Raw genomic sequence first — 23,799 nt, 5'->3', positions numbered from 1 at the left:
AAAAAAAATACTATTCTCTGGAAAAACAAAATACCATCAAATTTATTACGTGCCCTTCACTAGCTGGCCCCCTGGCAGGTTACAATGATTTAAAATTCAGAATTAAAAACAGTTAATACAAATAATGACAGGAAATGGGTGGGTCCTGAACAATATACAGTACATCTCAGGTGTCAGAGGCAAAGAGGTGCATCTTTAGTCCAAGACTGTAGTAAACCAAAACTGTTATGTACTTTAAACTTTCTGAATGGCTTGAAGGACCGTCTGAATCAACTGAAGATAGCTAAGCTGGTAACAAAGCAAAATCAAACGGATGTGTATCTTCTTCAGTCTGCTTACTTACAAATTTTGGAGAGTGGGAGAGAACATTAACAGATTCCTTTGGGTTACTCTTGTAGAAATGAAGGTAACAAACCCAAGATTGAGCAGATTTCTTTTGCTTTTTATTCTTTTAACCACCTCTACAGTCACAATTTGTGTGCAAAAAAGGGAGGGGTGCTAATACGCATTAGTTGTTGAGAACAAACTGGCTAGTTTGTAATTATTCTGAATGTGGGTTTTTTTTGTTTTTTGTTTTGCTTTTGTAACAAATCAGTACCTTAGCACTACAATTCAAATATCACCTCAAGTGGTATACTACTACAAGGGTTGCCCCTACTTGTCGGTTAACATTTAACTACGACTGGTTTATTTATACAATATACTAAAGGGTTTTTTTTAATGTGTGGTGCTGTGCTATGAAGCCTGAAGATTTGCTTGACTGAGCTGATAGAATGTTAATTAAGATTCCACATGACATCATGGGAGGTAAGTTATTGGACTTAGAATGTTTTGACATTCAAAGTCTACAAGCTGAAATGAAAGTCCAGCAACTGAGAGAGCCTCAAATGTGCCTAGGAACAGAAGGAGTTGCAAGGGCAAAGTAGCTCTAATATCAAAACCTCACATTTTTAAAGGACGGAAAGCTTTCTGACTATGAGGCATCTTAATTTGGTTTCCACAAAGTGAACTAGAACCCGTCACAGAATATCTGAATTTCCAATAACTGTTCCCAGCAGTGCTATCTGTACTGCTGTCTATAGGTTATTCTTATATCCCTTTCAGGCACTCTTTCCTTCATTCTAATTCAATGTTCAATTTGTGAGGAATAACGGTCTGTGGATTCAACATCTCCCTACCACCACATCAGTGGACTTGCTGGCTGTGTGGTTAATTCAGTAGTAAGAAAGAGTGAGACAGTGGTTGTCCCTGTTTATTGCTTGTTCTTGTGGATACACACTCATAATACAGGAGTTTGGGATAGCACAAGGAAGAGATTTCATGCTTGTGTCACCAAATGGAGTTGCTCCTGTATGTTCACATATAGGTGCTTACCACAGGGAAGCAGGCAAAGATGGGGAAAGGATTTAGTTGGAAAAATAGAAGCGCTGGCCTATCTCAGCTTTGACTGCTACACTTTGATATTTTAGCAGGAGTTCAATAGAACAATTCCTATTGGGGAATAAGGATGGAATTCAGAGTCTCCACAAGCATTGCAGCTTGCCAGGCGGAATGATTCCCCCTCTGTTCTCCTAACCCCTGAAGCTAATCTCAGGAGGGACACTGAAGGAGGGGAAAGCCCTGTGATGCAAACAGAGATCCTTGCGCAGGGCTTTCGTGGATGGGGCTTGTTAGGTGGAACCTCCCCAAATAGATTCTATCACACTGGATAGAGAAGTCTGTTTGCTAGAATGTCTGCAGATTCTCTGTCAACCAGAGAATGGTGCGTGTGAACTCTCTTTTTCCCCTCTGTCTTCTGGCCTGAAATGTCATGTTCGGAAGTCTGGCAGAATTTCAGCCACTCTCTTCCTTAGCTGTTTTATTCTCTCTTCTTTCTCCCTTTCCTCTTTCATCAAAGATGGGAATTGCCTCCAGGCCCTGAACACAGTCTGCATTATCCTCCTACATAAAAAAGTGTGAGGGAGAGAAAAAACCCCCCAAGGTAACAGAATTAAAAAGAGACATGCATACGTTCAATGTAACACACGTTGTATGGAACAAATTTCTCTCCTTTTTGACCATTTATTCTCACGTTATTTACAAAAATCAAGAATATAACCAGTTTAAAACATTTTGGTATACTTCCACTCGTCGCCCAATTTGCACAAGGGCTTCTTGCACAACAGAACTTCTCCCTTCATGCCCCCCAAATCCGTTCTTAGGATTCCCCCAACTTTCTGCAGTAAATTTGGGAGAGTGTGCAGAGAGGGAAAGGTTTATTATACAAGCAGAAGTCCTTGCATTAATGGGTTGGCTTAGTTTGATACATCCCATGGATTATTCTGGTAGAATATGGGTCCAGGAAACAGCCTTTGCTGTTCACCCCAAGAGAGTGGGCAGAGAGAAGGTATTGCAGGCCTTTTTCAAGGCCCCATTCCCTCACAGGCCACATATCTGGAGTAGCTAGAGCCAGAGCTGGTGGTGACTGAAATCAGAAACAATAAATACCGCCCTGCTTCAATTTTCATAGTGGCTACTTCAGATTAGAATTTCCAGTTCTATGCAGGTTTACTCAGAAAGAAGCTGCACTGGGTTTGATGGGGTTACTCTCAAGGGAGATACACAAATGATATATATTTTTTTGTACAATATATAACTACTGTATAGGCCAGTGTAGCTACTGTTCTGAAAAGCAAGTGAAATCCCATTCTGACTTTAGTGTGCTATGCATACACACATATATGGAAGCATACCATAGGAGTATATACAAATGCTAGAAAGAAGGGTATTAATGGTTTAATACCGGTGCAGCTATTTTCCTCCTCCAGGCCCTACAACACTTACTAAATGCTTTTGTATAAGTGTACTGAGAATATTATCAGAGCTATTTTTTCCATAGAAACTGAGTGCTGGGGAAGGAAATTCCATTATCTTCCTGCACTGTTCTGTTGGGAGGAAAGGCTGAAGGGTGTTTTGTTTTGTTTTGTTTTTAAATGGACAGGTAAGTGCCTTGGTACAATAGTTATTCATCAGGACTCCAAAGCCATCAAGTTGTTCGCCAACAGAGAAGCAAACCTCCCGCCCTCCACCACCTTACCCCTGTGGGGATCTGTGCCAGCAAGAGGAACAGCTGCCTGTGCAAAGAGCAGAACTAATGAGAACTGGGGATAATGCCAACGCAGCACAACTTGGCTGGAACATCATCGCTGTAGAGGATTGTCACGTAAACTACATAGTTTACAATAAGTTAATGATACTAGCCATGCTCCTCCCTTTTCAAAGGGTGGAACTACACCTTGTAACAGTAAGCACACATCTCTTGTCAGTTTTATTGAAAAGTCTTCAACATGTTTTAGATACTAACTTTTTGTTTAGGGAAACACTCCATCTATGTAGGACTTCCATAGAAAATTAAATGTTTTTAATTTTAAAACATCAATCACTCAATTCCATTAATTGGTTACTTTTATGTTATTGTCATCAGCCCTGGGGCTGGTGACAGTGAAGAGCAATCCTATATCCACTTGTGTGTAGGATTGCACAGTAGGAATATTAGTTGTGTTTGTAGGAAATGTAGACTGAGAAGCAAGTAGTATTGAGCAATACCCCAATAACGTTACTGGGGAACCAGAGGAGGAAAGCTGCTTTCCTCCCTCCTCCAATGCTCCATCTCCCCTATTGACCATCTTCTGCCCAACCCACTCCGCAACTTTACTTTGTTAACATTTTCCAGCTCATCATTGCATTTATTTCTCCTATGAATTTGCTGCTTTCTCAGTCTCTTGCCTTTTGCTCTGGCTCTAAATTTTCCATTTAAGTATTTTTTTAAAAAAACAAACAAACAAACAAGCGAACTCAAGAGTCTGGTTCTTTGCTAGCTGCACTCACATATTTTGGCCTTTGCTTTGTTCTCTCTCCTTTCAGGTCCCTGGCTGGTAAGAATCAATCACATTTTTCCCTTTTGTACAATTAAGTAGCATACTAATGAGAGCATTGATGGCAGCCTCACTGTGAGTGTTCATCTTTTTTTGGAGGGTGCATTCATTGTGTAGACAAATTTATGAGAGTCTTACTCTCAGGTAATAATAATTTACTACTACTACAAATTATTATTATTAATTTTTGTTGCAATTTATTTATTTAATGAAGAGAGATTCAGTGCACCCATTTTCAAAGAAGGCGAAATAACAGAGAAAGTGTCCAGGCCTGGTGGACTCAATCTCTGGACACCACTAGTTTCTGGGGCTCTCACCATCTCTAAATGCTGCAACTACAAAATATGAGAATCAAGAACCGCTTTGCAATCGTTGCAACAAACAAAATGATGACAATATATGAAGGGAAAAGGGCAAATAGCAATTGGAATAAATGCAGCTCAAGTGAAACATATAGCCTATTTATATAATCACCTGTCACTATACTGATCTGCAGTCTTCTGTTTTCTCCAGAAAATACTCTTTTCCTCATTGAGTACATCAAACCAAGCCCAGAGGACCTTCTTCTTAAGTGAAGTTTCATGGAGCTTTTTTGCACTCTCTTCCAAAGTAGATACATAATCCTTGTACTGTACAACAAACACAAGGAAAGGAAGGGAAAATAAATTTCAGAATTGACATGTTTTCTACAGGCACACAGCAACACAGATGGGGAGAAAAGGAAAGGAACAGAAGGCTGAGACAAGAGTTTTGAGTGGTTTGTGTACAGGAAAATAAGAAATGAAACTAACGTTTCAAGAATAACAATAGCAAAATGCTTTGTTCATGGTCTGGGCTCCCTGTTTTCCACTATTTCATGCAGGCACTATTGAATGTACAATTCAGTGTTGTGAGGATCTCAGTTTCCTTTTTTTTTTTAAAGGGTACAGTCCTTTTCCCTGACAAGTGTGTAGGAGAGGCAAAAACTGTGGCTCCAAACTGAGACCTGCACATTAGGAGTAGGAGAGCCACGTAGTTTTGTTCCAATGCAACTCCCAGGTACAATACAAGCACAGAGCAATGAGAGCAGGTAAAGAGACTTGGTCTTTCAAGTCCAGCATCCCATTTCCCACAGTGGTGAACCAGATGCCTTTGGAAAGCTCACAAGCAGGAGATGAGGACGATAATCACCTTATCCCACTTTTGTTCCCTAGTAACTGGTTTCCTAGTAGCTTGCCTCTGATCCTCGAGGAAACATATAACCAGCATTACCAGCAGACATCAATAAGCCTCATTCTTCATGAATCCTCTTTTAAAGCTAATAGCAAAGTCCATAGTTTATAACATTTCCGTAGTAAGTAACATTTTCTCTTGCTCACCATTATCCAGTTCCTGAAGGACCTTCTGAGCAGCAGACGGGAATAAAGTCCCTCAGCCTGAGCTACTTTCCCAGCAAGGATCTCTTGCGTATGATGAAGCCAGGCAAGCAGACACTTCCTTTGCAATCGAAAGCAATGATGCCTTTGTGCCACCTGAGCGCAAAGACCGAGGGAAAGAGAGAGAACTAGTTACTCCAATGATTACCGAGGGGCTACAGCTCTGCTGCAATGCTACTCTGGCTTACTGTTAGAAGTCTCCACCATCTGTAACCTACATTTGTATTATTTCCACTCATGCTTTTCTGTTCCACTATAACTTTTCCAGAGCAAGCAACTGATCCTCTCCTTCCTTTCACTTTTACCTTGTAGTTCCTCAGTATGAGTATAGCACGAGTGCTTATAACATGAGTAATACTTACAACATGATCCGGATCGGATTCACGGATCCTCCTGACCATGTGTGAATGCACATGGCCATTATTTAATTATTTAGCTGCAGCAGAAGTGGATTTCCTGCACAAGCAGCGGGGCTTGGACTCGATGACCTTTGATCATCTCATCTACTTGAGAGTAAACCCTACTGAATTCAATAGGACTTATTCCTACAAAGACGTGATTAGAATTGTGCTGTAAACCCCGAGAGCTCAGCACAAACAGCATTAAAACCAAAGCAGTAAGCAAAATACCTACTTAAGACATTAAAATGTAATACTGGATCGACATCATTCCACATGCAGCTGATAAAAGCCAGCTGGAAACAAAAAACCTGCGAAATTACAGATTCTACTTGATAAATTTGCACATGCTATGAGGAAAGTCACCTATAACATTATTTTTATGTGGCTCTTCCTGCAGTCTTCTCCTTCCCTTTAAAGCTCCACCCCAGCTGTTCCTTTCCTCTCTCAACTGAAATCCACTGATGCTGGATGATTTCCCACCACCTGCACACCTAGGACCCACTTTAGTTGTGACTACAATTTGTTTTAAAGTGTCTTTAATGCTGTATTTTATATTGCTGCAACCTGCCCTGTTCTGGTGAACAGTGGGTATAAATCTAACAACAACAAGGTGCATGAAAAAGTCAGAAGAGGTACTGGGCTGAGCTCCTGCTAAGTCAAACTAAACTAGAACTGCTTCAGAAACTTTGGCTTGATGGCGCGAATTTTGACTCTTTGACGGCGGGCAGAAGGCTGGCTGAAGATTAGCCCTCAAGACATGGAGCCAACCTTCCTTTCTAGACGCCCACTTTTACTCCAGTGCTTACCACCATATCTTCCTGAGTTTGCTGTATTAGTCTTTTCCAGGGCTCCAGCCCCTGCTTCTTCAGCAGGAACTTCTCATAATGTTCCTTCGCTTTTGATAAGAGCTGCTGCTCCCGCTCCAGCCTCCTCTGTTTTTCCAATTCTTTCTGCAATTAAGGATACATAAGAGATCAAATCCTGGAGTAAGAATACCTTGTAAAAAAGGTCCACTACTTTTAATTTGGGCTTGCAACTAATTATTAGCATTAATAGTGGAGTTGCTGCTAGGAGGCTTTTCCAGACACAATCCTTTTGCTGGGCACACAGCACAGAATCATTAAAGTGCTCAATTGATGTTGCCCCAGAAATCATCCCCATTATAATCCTTTCCCAATACTAAGAGCGCTTACCTGTAAGTTACCAGTGAACAGCAATTCTCACCACAACAGGTGCAATTATTGCATATTTTTATGCATGGATGGAAACCATTTTGAACGGACCACCAGTTTTTCATCTTTTTTTGTGAGACTGGGCTCACACCCTAATCCGCGCTTGAACTCTTAGCTGGTGTCAGGGGCTGGCATTATGTGACACTTGTCAAAGCCCAAACTCCAGCAGGTGGACCATTTGCACCCTTGAAGGCCCTGATTCTGCAGCTTTCCCCACTTCCTCATGGTTTCCTTGCCCTCCCAAAGCACAAGTATAGACAAAATCATGAAGCAGCAGCAGAACCCACCTCCACTTCCCTTGTCCTCTCCTCCTCCTGGGCAATGGTGTGGATTGGGCCCAGAGGAAAAGGGTAAATGAATGGGAAATGGTGAAGGGCCCACTCAGAGAGGTATCTTTCACAAGGCCTCCCCAAAAACCTGGAGCTGGCACTGCTTGAGCCCTAACCTACTGCCCGGCATCCTTGAAGGAAGGTTATACCACCACCACCAACACAATGCTAGCCCTTCTACAGGGGGTCATGGTTATCACTTCAAACAGTGATCAGTAGTACAGCTCTGCAAGTGCTGGAACTGGGAGAAGCAATCGCAATATTCTGCTCACCACTTTCTGCAGTCTCCGCTCCTCTTGCCTCTTCTGCAACTGAGCCTCCTTCTCTGCTGCTGCTTGCCTCTGACGTTCTTCTTCCTCAGCTTGCATCCGGGCCTAAAAATGGATAGAATGGAGCACTAGTTCACTTACCATGAATGGGCCCTTCTGGGCTGGCATAATGAGACACCTGCTTAATGGGCTGTGCCAATCCACCCAGGCAGGGACCATGTGACTTGAAGCTTTAATATGTCATCTTCCCTCTGGTTTCCCCTCCAGTCTTTCCATCTGTGAGAAAGCTCCCGTTAAGTAAGATCCAAGTAAGAAGTATGGACAGAAAATTAATAAGAACACTAAGAAACACCCACACCACTAAGTGCAATCTGTTCCCAATGGAATGAGAAAATGAGAGGAGGCCTTGCACTGGACATCTCACTATGCCACCGCAGACGGCCAATCACCTGAGACAATTAACCAGAGTCTAAAATGGTGCTTGAGTTTTGAGCGAATAGACTGAACCATGTGGGGTCATAAAGGAGTGACCCCTAAGAGAGGAGCTGCTCTTTAGAGGCAGAAGAAATTAAGGCCTGCAAAGCAAGTTGGGGGTGATCTCGCGCTGAACCCTAGGCCAGCAGTGGAAGGGAGGGAGCATAAGTAGACCCTGTTGCCAGGGAGAGTTCTGCTTCCTGGGTCTGGAGCCTTGAGAAGAAGCTGAACCTCTTGAGTGAGGACACTTAGCAGCCTTTTTAGTCTTTTTCTAGTCTCCCTTCTGTGGTACAGAAAAAGGACAATTGCCTAGGGCACCTTTTGTGCCTAAGATACTTTCTGAATTTTATTCCACTGAAATAATAGCCAGCAACAAATAAAAGCCCCAAATAATTTCTTTTGGAAAAAGGAGAGGCATCTGCAGAGATGTTGGGAACCTGTGCTATTACAACTGGCTGGCTTTGACTGAACAACAGAAACAGAAATCACTGAACTTACTGGGCCATTTGAGGACCTCTGGTAAATAGCTGACATTGCAATCCATGCCATTTAAAGAAAGTGGCCTCTGCTCCATGAGTAGAAAATCGTGTTTTCACGTGGTAGGAGAATTGGCTGTTTTGTACCCTCCTAGGTGGTGGGACAACAGCTAAGGCGGGGAGCAGCGGAACTTGCCTCTTTTGTCTGTCGAGTGACTTTCCTTCCAGTTGTGAAGAGCGGCTCTACAACTCACGGCAGGAAGTCGCTAAGTCTACCTGAAGAATCGCTCTTGGTACAGAGGAGCCACAGGAGGCAGCTTTGTGGCAGGCAGCATTTAAGTGCTGGAATGCTGAGCAGAGGCTTTGTTGGAAGGGTTCTTAGCAGCAATTCAGCTTGAAGCAGTTCTCTCAAAATGAGAGGCTCCCCCCCCCCGCCCCCACTCCACTTGCAGGCACCACAGCAGCAGAAAGAATGAAGTGGAAAGGAGTGGGGGTGGGGGGAGGTAAGGAATTTTTAAATTTTATTAAGCAAGCCACACTGCTTAAAAAGGGAATGCTGAGGGAAACAAATGAAGTGCAAGGCAGAAGTAGGAGAGAGAGGGAGCTACACAAATCTGCTTGGAGGAAGGCAGAGATGAGGGAAACTGGGAGGAGGAAATATGATATATTAAGTCACATGATCCTTGCCTAGGCAAATGGGGACATACAACCTGTCAAGCAGATGTCTCACATGCTGGTCTGAGGAGAATAAAGTAATCTAAATATATCTTACAATAATAATCTCATTCACAACGGCACCCCCAATCCCTCAAAAGCCTTCCCAGCACTGTATTTTATACTGAGGGGCTCTGTGTGTGTAAGTGTAAAGAACTCGTCACCATAATGTGGGCCCTGTGGAAAGCCTTGAGGGCCATGGATTGCTCACTTTGCTATATACAGTCAGTGCCCCAGGGCTATTAAGTTATGATACACACAGGAACAGGACAAGATAAATTATGTATGATAAATTCCTGTATCTTGAGCATCAGACTGGTGCATGCTTCAGTTTCTCAGAATAATGGCTGGACAGCAGTCTCAACAGTTGTTAGCCACAACAACTAGATGTTCAGAGATTGGATATTTCTAAGGTGTTAGGGACAAAGAAGAGGACAGAGTGATCACTATCCTGTTTCTCAGAGGCATCTGGTTGATCACTTTTGGAGACAGAATATAGGACTAAATAAACTAGATGGACTTTTGTCAGACCCAGCAGGTCAGTTCTTATATTGCTATGGAGCATATAAATTTCAGTCCTTATGTGCTTTAAATTCACTTGATTTTCATTTTTAAATAACAAATTGGACTTGGCCTTTTGATTTAGCAGCATGTTGATTAAAAAACCAACCAACCAACCAACCAACCAACAAACAAACAAACATGTATTGATGTTGCCCCCTTGGTTTAAGCCAGCATTCAACTTTACTTACCAACTTCTCCTCTTCTCGTTTTTTCTTTGCTTCTTCCAGTTCCCTTCTCCTTTCTGCACGCTGAATTGCTCTCTCCTCCATGGCTAAAAATTGCGCAATAAGGAGTACAACAATTAGAACAAGTGAAGCACAGTGACATAAAGAACGCAGAGTTCCATTTATAAAATTGTGTCTGACTTGACCTGGTAATATCAAAGGAAGGAAAGTAAGAACTGCCATGTTGTTTCATCTAGCTCTAATTTGTCATCAGTGGCAACCTGTAAAATTAGCTGTTAAGTTTTAAGAGGTTCCCAACAAAATAAATCTAACAAATATTTTTAATTTAAAGAACAGAAGGAATAGTAAGAAGTGGTTTATACACCCTCCTCTATATATTTCTATAATTTATATGTTGTGTGACAAATTTCACTATGTATTATGTATGTGTACACTCAATTCTATTTCAATTTATTTATTAAGCAAAAATAAATGGCTGTAGCTCACCATGTTCCCCTGGCTTTGAAGAATTTGTCTCCCTCTTCTATATTTTCCCTTTCCTACTCCTTGTATGCCTTCTGTTTTTAGTTTCCACATCCGATGGGCTGAACCTGTCTCCCCCCACTTTTCTTTTTACTGATGTGAACCACTTTCAGAATGAGTAATTGTAAAAAAATAGTAGTAAATGAATAAAAACACTCAGCCCCTGAAGCTGAGGGTTCAAAACCATGTGTTGTATGTTGCTCAAAGCCAAGTATCATATGTTGAAAGCAAAATGCCTCCAGTAAACATGTTCCATATGTGTGTTGAACAATCTGTAAGCCTAGTTCAACGGCTGTGCACAAGCTCCAGGAAGTCACAGTTAACCCTTGCTTCCCATTACATGCATACTGGGAACTACAGTTAATGGTTTCTGAACAAGCCAGGACTTGTAAGCCAAATTCAAATATGGTTTCACATTATGGCTTCTTTGGAACTAAAGTTCCCAACTGCACATAACAATTGGTTAACTGTGGCTTCCAATATGATCCTTGCGACTCACCATGTCTGGGTTCAAACAAGTGCTTGGCTGTGTTAAGTTATTATCAAGTATGTAGGGCCCTGAGACCCCTGAAATGGTGGTGTTTAAATGGTGGTATTTTCTCCATAACTACAGGTCTCATCTTTTGCTACACTTTCCCCTAAAGTATCCAAGGAAAAGGCTCCATCAAGTGTAGAAGGAGAATCTATTATACATCAAGAATATACCTTTGAGTAAGGGATGTGGTGTGGACAGCACTTTCAGGCTCCTCTTGCTTTGGATATCTGGCTGGTAATTTTCTAATCTGAAAGAAAGTGAAAAATGAATGGACATGACCAATTTAAATGACCCTACTCTGAGTAAAACTTAGCTGAATATCACCCAATAGATCAATGGGCTGAATGACAGGACTCAATACCATATTTTTCCTGCCTTTGTATTGCAGTGGCATCATTTCATGCAGCAAACCTAAGAACAAGCTTTGGTTACAGCTTGTGATTTTTCTAGAGTGAGGCAAACCATAAGGCCAGGGTTCAGATGACACCTTAAGCCAAACTATAGCTTGGCTCATAGCAAAGCAGCAGGAGATGAAGAGGAGTAAAGCAGCCACGATCTCCTCTCTGGAAACCAGTGTTCATGCTAAACAGTAACTTGGCTTAGTGTTATTTGTGAACCAGCACACTACGTAGAACAAGAAAGAACGATAAGTAGTCTTAAATGGGGAGACACTCTCCCATCTCACTCTGTAATGCAAAACAGAACAATACACGTGGGCTTTGCTAATGTATGCCTCTTCATAATTTGTAAAGAACGCAGAGATCTTTCAAAGGAGTCTGCTATTTACAGCATTATAATCCTATATTAAAGCTATTATTAGGGGAAGGAATCAATTAACGCTACTCAAATAATAACAGAGGAAGAGAGGAGGATCAACCTGCATCATATTTGGCCATTTCACTCCCTAATGAGCTATCAGAGATGTTTAGAAACATCATGGTATTGTCTCAAAGCCCGCTGTCCTAACAGGACATTGTGTTGCCATCAGATAATTGGATCTTTGTACTCTTAGCTCTGTACCTTAAAGACTCTGTATTCCTGCTCTCTCTCAACTGCTTTCCTTCCCTAGTTTTGGGGGCCTGATTGTTAAGTGCCTTGGTAACTGCCGTGGCTTGTTCAGCTTCCTCCTTGGCCTTCTTTAGCCTCTCATTTTCCTGAAGTCTAAGGATTAGTTCTTGCTGCTCTTTGAGCTGTCGTTTCTGCTCTTCAATCAGCTGCTGCTGGAAGGCATGGCGGTGCTCCAGGGGACCCCTTAAGACAGAGGACATTTTTTGTTTTGGTGGTTCAAGATGCTGCGAGGAACTTCTTGCTTGGTTACCAAACACTGCTTGATCTTGAGCATTCAAAGCAGCATGCTTCAGGGTGACCTGCCATGCCCATTTTGGCTGCTTTGGAGAATGAAGATCACGTTTTTGACTTGTCTCTGGAGAGCAGGAGTTTGCTCTTTCTACATTTGCCATTCTGGGATCATCCTGTGAACAGGGTATTGTAGCCACCTGGAAAGGGAGGATAAAGCCTACGTTAATTATAAAAATTAAGGTCTCAGTTCTCGTTGAACAAACGTTTGTTATATGTTATATGAAGCTGCAACTACTTCCATAGCAGCTGATTCCATAGCCTGTCATCTCCTAGAGAAATATTATTCCTTCATGGTGTTCAGAAAACCAAATTTCCCAAAGTCATTTGCTTACAAAGACAGGAAAATTCTTGAAAACCTAAAAGATGGAAGACTGGGACCCTAAAGAATAGTCAGCAATGGCAGAAAGCATGTGTGTTTATTCGCTCCATGCTTGTTTTGAGAACTTCCAATAAATGCTCATTGAGGAATACACAACACACAGGTCCTCCTAGTGCACTAGACACAACTCCCTTTGATATTATATCAAGTTTGTCTTTACCTGCAATGCCTGCAATCTGTTCCTAGTTTGTTTGTTTTTTGGAGGGGGGGGGAGAAGATGCAGGAGAAGAATCTTGCTAACACACCTCTGGCCTACTTGTGAGTTCTGCATTTTGTAACTATTGTTATCATCTATTTACTGAGCCTACTAGGTATGCATACCGGAGAATCTATTTAGTTTCATAAGAAAGGGGGCAGGTGTAACTTTCCTGTGTTGGTAAAACTGCTCTGGCTATGCTCTTGGAGACTTTGTGTTTGGCTCAGGCTGCTTGTTTGTGACTTGGCCCCCAGGATTCTACAGGAAGTCAAACTGGATAGAGGTCCAGAGCTCACACAATCCTTCCCTCTAGTGTCACTGCAACTCTGAAAAGAGAGTCCCTATATTTATTTGAATGCAAGAATGCCACCCTGGTTTTTTTGTTTTTGTTTAGAATTGGCTATAGGAAAACTTGAAGGAATCACTTTATTTACAGCTGCTCCATTTCTTGATCAGTGAATGTAGTTCTGCCAAAGTCACTTTGAGAAGGGAGTTAGGTGTGACAGGCCAAGGCTTTGTGTAGCATCTACCAAGCCGCTTGAAATAGAGTCTCCTTGTCACAGATGCAGTTATTCATATTCCTCTTTTGCATACATGATTGGCAACTGGGGAGCCAAATGATGTGACACAGGAATCCAGATGTGGCCCAGTTTAGTCAGCTGCCAATCTCTATTTTATATTTATTTGAAGTATTTATAGGCCCCCATTTGGAGAAGGGGTGGCTAACTTGTTGCCCTCCAAATGTTGTTGGACTCCAACTCTCAACAACCCCACTCAGCATGGCTAATGGTTACATCTGGAGGGACACAGATTAGCCATTCCATTTTAGGGCACAGCCCTCACATGGTAGTGTACAACAGCGAGATAAAATACACTGAGATACATTTGAAGCTTCAAACCATAAAAATTCAGTACCGCAGGGAAGCAGGATTTTGAGAATCAACAGCATAAAGCACTACTAATGAAAGGCAGACTGGAACATCTGAATTCTGCACCACAGGGGGTGTGCATTAGTTCCATAGGAAGGAGGTTCCACACTATGGGAGTGATGATGATGAGGTATGTTTACCTCTGTAGGACTCACGGGTTGATCCCAAGCTTCTTTTGACTCATGAGTTCTCTTGGCATCCTGGGAGACGTCTGTAGCAAATTTGCCCAGTGCCACTTCCTCTAACAGCTTTGCCATTTTCCTCCTTGTATCCTCTTTTTTCAATTGTAGTTCTCTCTTTTCCACCTCCGTTTGGCTCCAGCAGTGCCATTCGGCAAAATAACGGCGCAAAATGCACTTCCGATTAAACTCTATAGCCAACTGTTTCCCCCTAAAAATAAATGTTCAGTAAAATCAATTGCAAATTCCTCAGATTAGGAGGATGTGTGTCTACCCCACCCTATTTTAGAATTTCAGTATAGATTTTAGAATGGTTGACAACTGATTGGATTACTACTGCTGTAAAAAGGCACATTAGCCAATATAGGCTTATATTATAAAATGTAGTATAAACACCAACAACTGGGAAACATTGTCTTGCTAGTGCTCCGATTGGAGAACAGCCTTTGCCAAAGGTGTCATGGGATTTGAAGATGCTTGAACTCTGGTCGAAAGGGAGAAACACGCTAAGAGGAAGACATGCTTGGCAAACCCTCACCATGATCAACTCCCGCCTGGAAACCTATGTCCCCGCTGTGGAAGAACGTGTGAATCCAGAATTGGCCTCCACAATCACTTATGGACTCACTTTTAAAACCGTGTTAATAGAAGACAATCTTACTTGGCTACAAGTGATCGCCAAAGAAAGAAGAATATTATTGGTTGGTGGTGTTTTTTTTAAAATACAATTACTTCTTACTAACTACTTAATATATTTTCCTGCTTGTTGTTTTGCAATCTCTGTTACAATCAGAGACTGCTGCTAATAAGAGCTGTATCAGCAGCATATTCCCCAGTTAAGGCATTAGGCCAAAGGTGGCAAATGTAATGTATGCAACCCGACAAAGCTTTTCTTCATAATGACCAGCAGCACTGTAAGCCTGAGTGGCCCAGATCAGATGCACTTTGCCTAGCTCTTGTTAAGTTAATGGATTCCTAATTTAGTTTCTGGGACAATCAATGGAACAATAATTTCATCCATTATAGATTTGACTTATCAAGACTTTGAGGTCATGTTCATGTCAGAAGCCCAAAGAAGAACAGGGAAAACTAGAACTGAATAATATTTATCAGAAGTCCTTTTGGGCCTGTTAAAGGAGCAACAGGAAAGCAAGGCCTTTATTTTTAAGCAGATATCAAACACTGCAACTACGTTTTACTCAGAGACCTATTGAAATTAATGGACTTAACTTAGTCATGCTCATTAATTTCACTGACTCATACTACAATTTAGTTGAGTACCACTCCATATTTCCCTGCGCCCACCCCTCTCTCCTTCCTCTTTTGTTTTCCCCTAGGAAAGTCAGGCCTCCCCATCTGGCCTGCAACATGGTTTGTCTCAAACTACACAACCTCGTCCATCACCCAACGCTGCATGATGTTATCAGGCATAAGACAGGTAAAAACTGTGGTGCCAAACTCAAAAGGAAGGCTCAGGAGCACACACCAGGTGAGCTCCTGGTTCTTCCTTTGCAGCCGAGACTTGAATTCTTTTTGAATTCAAGCCATTGGTTCAAAGGAAGACTACTCCTTTGCAGTTACAGATAGGTAGCCGTGTTGGTCTGCCATAGTCAAAACAAAAAAAATTCCTTCCAGTAGCACCTTAAAGACCAACTAAGTTAAGCAGTAACTGCGAAGGAAGAACCAGGAGAGCACCTTGATGTTTCAATCAGCTGATGTGACTGACAAGTGGGTAGCCCCACCCACCTGTCAAAGGGGCCATGGAGAGTTAGCCACTTCTGGAATTGGCCAGATCCAGTTCCACACCCCTGTCATATTTCAAATGTTAATGTCACACGCAATGGTGGTGCTATAGAAAATAAAAGTTGTAGCTCCTGATTGAGCCAATCTTTTCATGAATCAGCGAGGAGCAGAAGAGCCTAAAAGCATGCCATTTTACTGTCTCCAACATTCATCCTCTTGTTGGTTGTTCTGTTTTTAAAGAGATCATTATTTTACCATTATGGTTCAGGCACAAAAATGTATATGGCTGGAACTGGTCCCTAAAACAGCAGCAGATATTTCCCTCATACTATCAACATCCCGGGGTGGTGGTGGTGGTGTTAAATGCCGCTACCTGTTCTGATTGCGAAGCTGGTTCTCCAGTTTTTTAGTCTCCTGCTCTAACTTCTGAGACCGTGTGTAATCTCTCCAGGCTCGCAAGGTCTTCAGCTGGCACTTCCAGTCAGCAAGGGCCCTTGCTTTTCCCATCTTAATCCTGAGATCCAGAATGAGCTTGTACCAGGCAGAGAAATACTTCCGTAGGCACTGCATTGGGGATGGTTATGAAATCAAGTAACTACATGATAGCTTTCCTCTTTCAACAAACCTTCTAAGTGGAGATCTTTATCACAGTTGGTATCAGTACTGGATTTGAAATCGTTTTTAAAGAATCAGAGAATTGTAGAGCTAGAGGGGACCCAGAGGTTCATCTAGTCTGCTCCTTTGAAATGCAGGAATCTCAACTAGATCATACAATTTTTTGTATGTTTCAATTGCATTGCAAAAATTGCTTTGAGGTGCTTCATGGGAGGTTAATGACAAATGAAGTAATGTTTCATCACATCTACTGTTCTGATTCTATCATCTCCTATTTTCTTTATATTTTTAGTCTTCAGAGTTCTGCTGACAATAGAAGGTTGATTAACAGGAAAACAAACTTCTCTTTTCACCCTTTGCCTTCAGAACAGACTTTCCCTTTTCCCTTTTCTAGAATACCTCTCTGTGTTACAGAACCAAATGAGTCTTATTTTCTCTCCCAAATTCACTTGTTATAACTTCTCCCTTATTAAAAAAACCCAAATTGAAAGAACTTTAGAATTTTTTAGAACAAATCTACTGCCAACCTCTTCAACTTCCAGTACTATTACATGTGTTTTTCTCAAGTATCATCACAATTCCACATATCACTTATACTGTTCTATAGGAAATTGCATTTAACTGCATTTAAATTATTATTATTTAAATAATGCTTTAGGGGCTGGCTGCTTGGCTCAATAATTTATTTGCTATTTTCTTCTTTATTGCAATCTAAAACACAACATTAGCTAGCGTGGACATTTTTTGGAAAGGCTCAGTATAATGTTTTTACTAAATAAATTGCAGCAGCCTCATAAGGCACACAGCTAGGAGTCACTAATTGGTGTGCACTGGCCTTCAAGAAAGTCAAAGCAGAACAAGTATTATTCCCAAATAGCAATTTACAGTACAATCCTATGCATTTGTATTAAGAAGGAAGTCTTACTATATTTCAATGAGATTTACTCCCTAATAAGTGAGTTTAAGATTGCAGCTTTGGTCTGTTGTTATGCATTTCTCCCCTATTTACTGTTCTAGCCTTCTCTTTAAGTGCACAAACAAATGATATAACCATGCACTGCCATTTTCAACACCAAACCTCAACAGTGCAGTAGCAGCTGCAAGAAAGGTTCACTCAGTCTTCCTGCATGAAAGGGGCAATGAAGGTGTAAAGGAGATTCAAAACCATCTGTGCACACAGCCAATGTGACACTGTGTTCTATTTCCAGGTATAAACTAAACGGCTGGGTAGTTTTCATGGCAAATCTCAGCTCCTGCCACTCAACTACTCACTGTGATCAATAGTCTCGCTTTCCTCAAATCTTGTAAAAAAATATATATTGGGATCTCAATCTTCAGTTGATCTAGGTCAGCCTGACACGGGGAGTTGGTTTCTCGGTTTACAGAGAGCTGACCCATGACTATCGCTGAGACACATCTGGCTCAAAGTGCTGAAAAGAGATAATGAATGCTCTCACCTTCTGATTTGCAATGTCAATTTTGCTCAGCAGCTCCTGCATCCTGGTTTGTTTCTCTGTCCTTTGTCCTTCTATCTCACAATCCAGATGGACTGGCACAGGAGGCATGCCGACTTCTACCAGCCTCTTAATTTTTTTTAGATCGTGCCTCTTTCTTTCCCTGAAAATAAAGCAATCTGTGAGAGGCCAGAGGCAACTAGTAGAGCGTAAGAGGACTGTGATAGTCATCTCATGACCTTCAGCCAGTTCTCATATTATTACTTTTCTGTTACCCAACTCCGTTTGTGAGCCCATTTATCAAGATTCATTAGGTAATTGCTACATTTCTCTCTCTATCCTATGCCTGTATTAGTTACAGGTCTCAAAGGAATATAGTTCTGCTACCTGCAGCTAGGAAAGTTTTATGTAAGTATAAAAGGAGATCTGTCTCAGTGAAAAGTATACTGCATAAAATCTGTATTGTGCATGCCACTTAGCGATAGGAATCATAGCAATATAAGGTTCTTGTGGCATAAAGGCAGCCAGAAGTTCACAATACATAATCCCATTAGTTATGTGGTAGACATTCAAAAAGATGATGTAGAAAAACTAAGGGACAGATTCAACTAATGAGCCCCAATAGCAGAAGCCCACACAAGGACTTCCGCTAGTGCAACAGAGATTCCTGTACCTCCCCCTCCCCCTGCATGCCCCCCAACTGACTTTGGTGGGGTTCAGGAGAACCCCCAGAACAGCACAGAGGGGGAGCATCATTCCATCAGGCAAGCTAAAAAGCTTGTGCTGATGGAACAAATGTCATAGCACTACAATGAATTCTTCCCAATGGTTACCTAAAGAAGCAAACATCAGAGAATGGTCTTCTTGAGCCAACTACCACTGCAGAAGCACCTGCAGTTCAAAGGAGCAGTTAAAGTGACCAAACATAAAGGACCCTCCATCTACGGGGATTTGAATTTTGCATGTGAAGCATGTTTGAGGCAGCAAACTGGTGCTCATTTGGAATATTCTGCCCTAGCCAACAAGTTCATATTACCAAACCAATCACCAAGAGCGATAATCATCTTATAACAGCATATGAAAATATTCAAGTGGCCTTTTGGGGGGACCTAATAGTGTTTGCTCTCTGCTGTAGAAATGCCAAAATGTTTCAGTTGCAGTACTATGCAACTAAGTCCCATTGAGCATAGTGGGACTTATTTCCGAGTACTTATGAGAGCTGCATGATACCACAAATGGACAGTTTCCTTTAATTTAATTTGTACAGTATAAGTAAAAATAAAAGGGCACACATGATATTAGGCCAGTTTTTCAAATTGCAAGCTCAGAAAGGGAGGAAAATCAGCTTTCCAGGTCTAAAAATCTGAAGAAACTTCATGGTTTCCAGGAGGTGATGAAGCTTCACATAACTTAGGAATGAGTTATTAAAATGTATGGCTTATATATTGTGCCTTCTTTCTCCCTCAGAACTCTTAAGTTTTATGCATGGGATTCCCAAGAATCTCCCATCCAGATTATGATCAGATTTAGACTTACTTCCACAAGTTTGTTCCGTTACACATTATCAGACTGTGCTCTGGTACCTAAAATGCATTTGAATGCCAAGTTCTTGTTTTCCTCAACTTACATTTTCCTGGCTTCTTCCATGAGATGCCTTTTTTCTACCAACTCTTTCCGCAGCTTCACCATCTGTTTCTGAATTTCCTCTTCTTCTCTCCTGGCTTTCAGAACCTTCTTCTTCTTCTCCTCTTGGAGTTGCCTCTGGGCCTCTGACATTGCCAATTTTTTCAGGGCCTTCTCTTGTTTCAGAAGCTCTTGCTCCTTCTGTCTCCTCAGCCGATTTTCTTTTACCTGAAAAACAAAATCAAGACCAAGATCATATTTTGTTGTTTTAAACTACAGGACTATGGTATACAAATGGTTGTAGATGTGTTGCTTTCAGGGCAGCTACACCTTTGCCATGACTACTGTATTTCTCCATGAAATCCTTACAGAATACACCAAGGTCCAGGAAATCCATCGAGAAATATAACTAGAACCCCGCTAATGTATGCTCCTCAGCACTTGACTGCCATCAAGGATGAAAACTATTTGGATGACACAAGTGAGGTGCTCAGATATCTCCATGCAATCATTGCTTCTATAACTGGCAAATGTAAATAGAAGCCCTGGATACACTGTTATGCTGGAATTGGCCTCTGATGTAGTATTCTAAAATGCATGGAAACAGACATAAACATCAGCACTATTGTTGGAGAACAATTCACTAGTAACTTCAATTGTGCTACAGCAGTATACATGGCTCAGGAAACAGTTTACTTAACAAAACCATTTAAGAAAAACTACACTATTTTTTACAACTGTACCTTACAATAGTAGGTGCCTTAAGGCTGTCTTCTCCAAATAAAAATAGTTTAATGTGTAAAATAAGCCCCCTTTTCTTCACCTGTTTATGCCTTAATTCCATGGTAATTCGTGGGTCTTTGGGCTTCCTTTTCTCCTTAAGTTCTTCAGTTCTAAGGTTTCCCAATATACCACTGTCAACAACTTCACTCTGCAGGAGATCCTGCAGAATATCTTGTACTGTTGTATTTTCCATCTCATCTTCCAGATAACCATAAAAATCTAAAATACCAAGCAAAACAATCCAGAAAAGGCACCAAACTTTTTTAAACATACCATTATTTCTTTTCCTGCTTGTGTTAAAATTCAGGTGCCCTGGTTAGCAACAAGACATATAATGCTTTTACAAGTATGCAAAATAAGATATTTGGTATTTATTATCACTTGTTTAAGCTTGATATCAGTGAAGACCCAAACTACATGATCAATATTAATTGATGAATACAGATCCATCTGAATGTTACATTTGCTTCATGTCATGAACTGAGGCATTTTAATATCAGAGCAGAACGTACTAATGTAGAGCCAAACAACACTACAATCTTTGCATGACTACCTTGGTACTTGAGCTATAAATGTAATAATAATAATAATAAATAATAAATTTTATTTATATCCCGCCCTCCCCAGCCGAAGCTGGACTCAGGGCGGCTAACAACAATAAAACAGTACAAAAGTACAGCATAAACAACATTCTAAAATCATTCATTATAAAATTAATTAAAATGTAGACATAAATGCAAGGAAGTTCTATTCATTTTGACAATTTCCCATTAAACGGTACTCAATATTATCACTATACATTCTCTAGATCCAAGTTTAAAATTGAGGCAAGTTCTCACCATCAAATTTTTCATACTTCTGAAAGCCAGTGGGGGGCTCCTGGGGAGGAAGAGAACGGGGGAGTGGATTTTCAGCAGCATCTTCTTGATCGTCTGCAAGTTCCAACTTCAGTTTTGAATTCAACCAGTCATTAAGGAGCTCTTGGGCTACATTGATGAAAGAAGCAATGGATTTTAATTGGATAAGAAGTGGCAACTAAAGCTAAAATTCTAAAACAAAAGCAGCTTGACACTTCAAGCCTGAACACATGTTTTTGGAAGCTCTAGTTGTATATCTTTTAATACTCTCTTCTTAGTTAAGTTGGCCTTAGATTTGTATTCTATTTTACTGTTAGTGTTGTTTACATTGGATATTTTAGGGAGGGTATAATATTCAGTAATAAAAATTATACTAATCAGATTCTAATTTTTAATTTGTTACTTTACATCATTTGCATTAAAGCAGAGGTTTTCAAGCTTTTTGAGTTCATGGCTCCCTTGGGGGTTATCCCATTGTTATTCTGTCTCTCACAGCTACAATAAACCTACCATTAAAATTATGGACTGGTCATTTCTTTGTCAGAGGGCAAATGGGCGAATTTAGCTGGGGATTAAATACTTTCCCCCCTCACTGTACCTAATGCAAGTCTTCTGCAATGTAGCTAAAGAATATAGTTATATTAATCTGGACCAGCATCACATTTAGGCAATACCTTCCACATATGCCTCATCATGATCCTGCAGCTGCTCTGTCGTTTCCAAATCTAGCACAGGGCCATGAAGTCCTCGAGAATAAGATGTCTTTCTTAAGGAAAACATCTCAGAAACAGCAAACTCAGATGCTTGTTCAACTCGCTAAGAAAGAGAATGACAGACATATGTATCAGGAAGTGTTCGTGCACACGAAAGCTTACACCAGAACAAACTTAGTTGGTCTATAAGGTGCTACTGGACAATTATTTTTATTTTTATTTCATTTGTGTCAGACCAACACGGCTACCTACCTGAAATTAAACATTAGTCAGGGAGGGAGGGAATGGAGGGCACTTTAGATGTGTAAGGTCCAAAGTTTCTTTCCATGGCACCTTAGGTAGCTATTCCAGTCAGAATAGACAATACTGGGGTAGGAAGACCCAGTCTTACTTCATATAAGGGTCACAATCTCATAGAAAAAAATCTGCACAGTGAAATGCAGAGATTTCAGTCACAGTTTACACAGTTAAGTCTACTGATACCAGCTCAGACCTGCTTGTGTAGCAGCTCATTAATCAGTATATTAAATGGATCCAAATAGAAATAGGAGCCACTAACTCCAAAACATGCCATACCTTGACACTAAGAAAGTACTGGTCTAATTTTATCCAGGATGATTGTTCAGAAATTAAGTCCCACTGAGTACAATAGGCATTACTCTCATGTAAATAGGAAGGTTATGCATCACTTTCTTCTCCCTTACCTTAATCCAGTGCTCCACATTGTCAGGATCAAGTTTTGTCTGGGGGAGAAACATTGCAATAGTTTAGCACTGAGCTAGCTATAAATATTAAAGTAAAACTAAAGACCTCTGTCTTTGCAAGCCCCTAGAAAGGTTAAAGTTGAAATCATCCTAAGCACACCTAAAGAGTAAGTAAGCTCTGCTGAACTCTGAGACTTACTCCCTAGTGACTAGTATTCAGAGGCACCGTGCCTCATATCCTGGTGGCAGGATTGACTAGTAGTACGTGATAGCCTTAACCTGCATTAATTTGTGAAAGCAGTCCAAACTGGGGGGGAGGGGGGACTGGCACACCTAGCATCAACCAGTTTCATTGCTTCATTATGTGTTGCATGAATAAATACTTTGTTTTGTCTATCACAGCTCTCCCACCACTCAGCTTCACCATTAGTGTAGAGTCAGAGTGGGACCTGGGTGACTCAGCCACGAAGCTTGGTCCACTCAGTGCTTCTTAGCCTAAACTATCTGGACTCCCTCAGAAGGTGGTGGACTCTCCTTCCTGGGAGGTTTTTAAGCAGAGGCTGGTTGGTTGGATGGCAATCTGTCATGGATGCTCCAGTTGAGATTCCTGCAAAGAAGGGGAGTTGGACTAGATGAGCCTCAAGGGGGGCGGGAATCCCTTCCAGCTATACAATTCTGTGATTCTAAGTATTGTGGATGCTGTGAGCCGCTTTGAGCATGGTTTACCATAGAAAAGTGGCATTCCTGGAAGAAGGCACAGCTGGTTGCTAACACTGCCCACCTGCAGCCTACGATTCTACCCCACAGGGTTGTTGTTGGGGGAGGAACCATGTTCACCACCTTGAGCTCCTCGGAGGAAAAGGTGGGATATAAATGCAATAAACAGAGACCAGAGGAGAGCGAGAACTCCTCTGCCTATTTCCCATCCAACCATAACTTCATAACTTCACGCTGGAACAGCTGCCTGGGTTGGCGGAGGCAGGAGGCACAACATCCCTACCTTCTGCCGAGACGCCGACTGGCTGAAGCGCCGCCAGCGGTACAACTCAGGTCTGTGTCTCATAACCGCCATTGGCGAAGCTAGAGGCAGACGCCTTCCTTCCTTTCTTCCTTCCTTCCCCGAAGCCAGCTCTCTCCCCCCCCCCAGTTTGCTCCGAGGGATGCTGGGAAACGAAGTCCTTTCCTCCCCTTCCCCAAGCGTGCGCCTATAGCAGAAGGCGAGAGCGAACTACGCG

General features: G+C 41.5%; 1 protein-coding gene across 4 annotated transcripts; it reads right to left on the bottom strand.

The window, feature by feature from the left end:
* Window positions 1-24: 24 nt before the first annotated feature.
* On the bottom strand, window positions 25-23,700 carry CCDC191 (coiled-coil domain containing 191). 4 transcript variants are annotated; one of them, XM_028726553.2, is made up of 17 exons: window positions 23,565-23,700; window positions 22,565-22,603; window positions 21,822-21,963; window positions 21,130-21,276; window positions 20,331-20,509; window positions 19,512-19,735; window positions 17,888-18,047; window positions 16,189-16,379; window positions 14,034-14,283; window positions 12,051-12,526; window positions 11,201-11,277; window positions 9,977-10,059; window positions 7,564-7,665; window positions 6,537-6,680; window positions 5,273-5,425; window positions 4,389-4,543; window positions 25-1,941 (listed from the first exon to the last, which is right to left on the bottom strand). In XM_028726553.2, the coding sequence occupies exons 1-17, from the start codon at window positions 23,634-23,636 to the stop codon at window positions 1,809-1,811; spliced, it is 2,727 nt and encodes a 908-aa protein (XP_028582386.2). In that variant the 5' UTR covers window positions 23,637-23,700; the 3' UTR covers window positions 25-1,808. The 4 variants fall into 4 exon arrangements, with proteins under 4 accessions (XP_028582386.2, XP_077783283.1, XP_077783282.1 ...); XM_077927155.1 differs by lacking the exons at window positions 25-1,941; window positions 4,389-4,543 and adding an exon at window positions 5,040-5,138; XM_077927157.1 differs by lacking the exons at window positions 14,034-14,283; window positions 16,189-16,379.
* Between the last annotated feature and the right edge of the window lie 99 nt (window positions 23,701-23,799).

Source organism: Podarcis muralis, chromosome 4, assembly GCF_964188315.1.
Source record: "Podarcis muralis chromosome 4, rPodMur119.hap1.1, whole genome shotgun sequence".
Taxonomy (NCBI): Eukaryota; Metazoa; Chordata; class Lepidosauria; order Squamata; family Lacertidae; genus Podarcis; species Podarcis muralis.
Note: the sequence above shows the minus strand (reverse complement) of the source record. Positions and strands in the feature narration are given on the sequence as shown.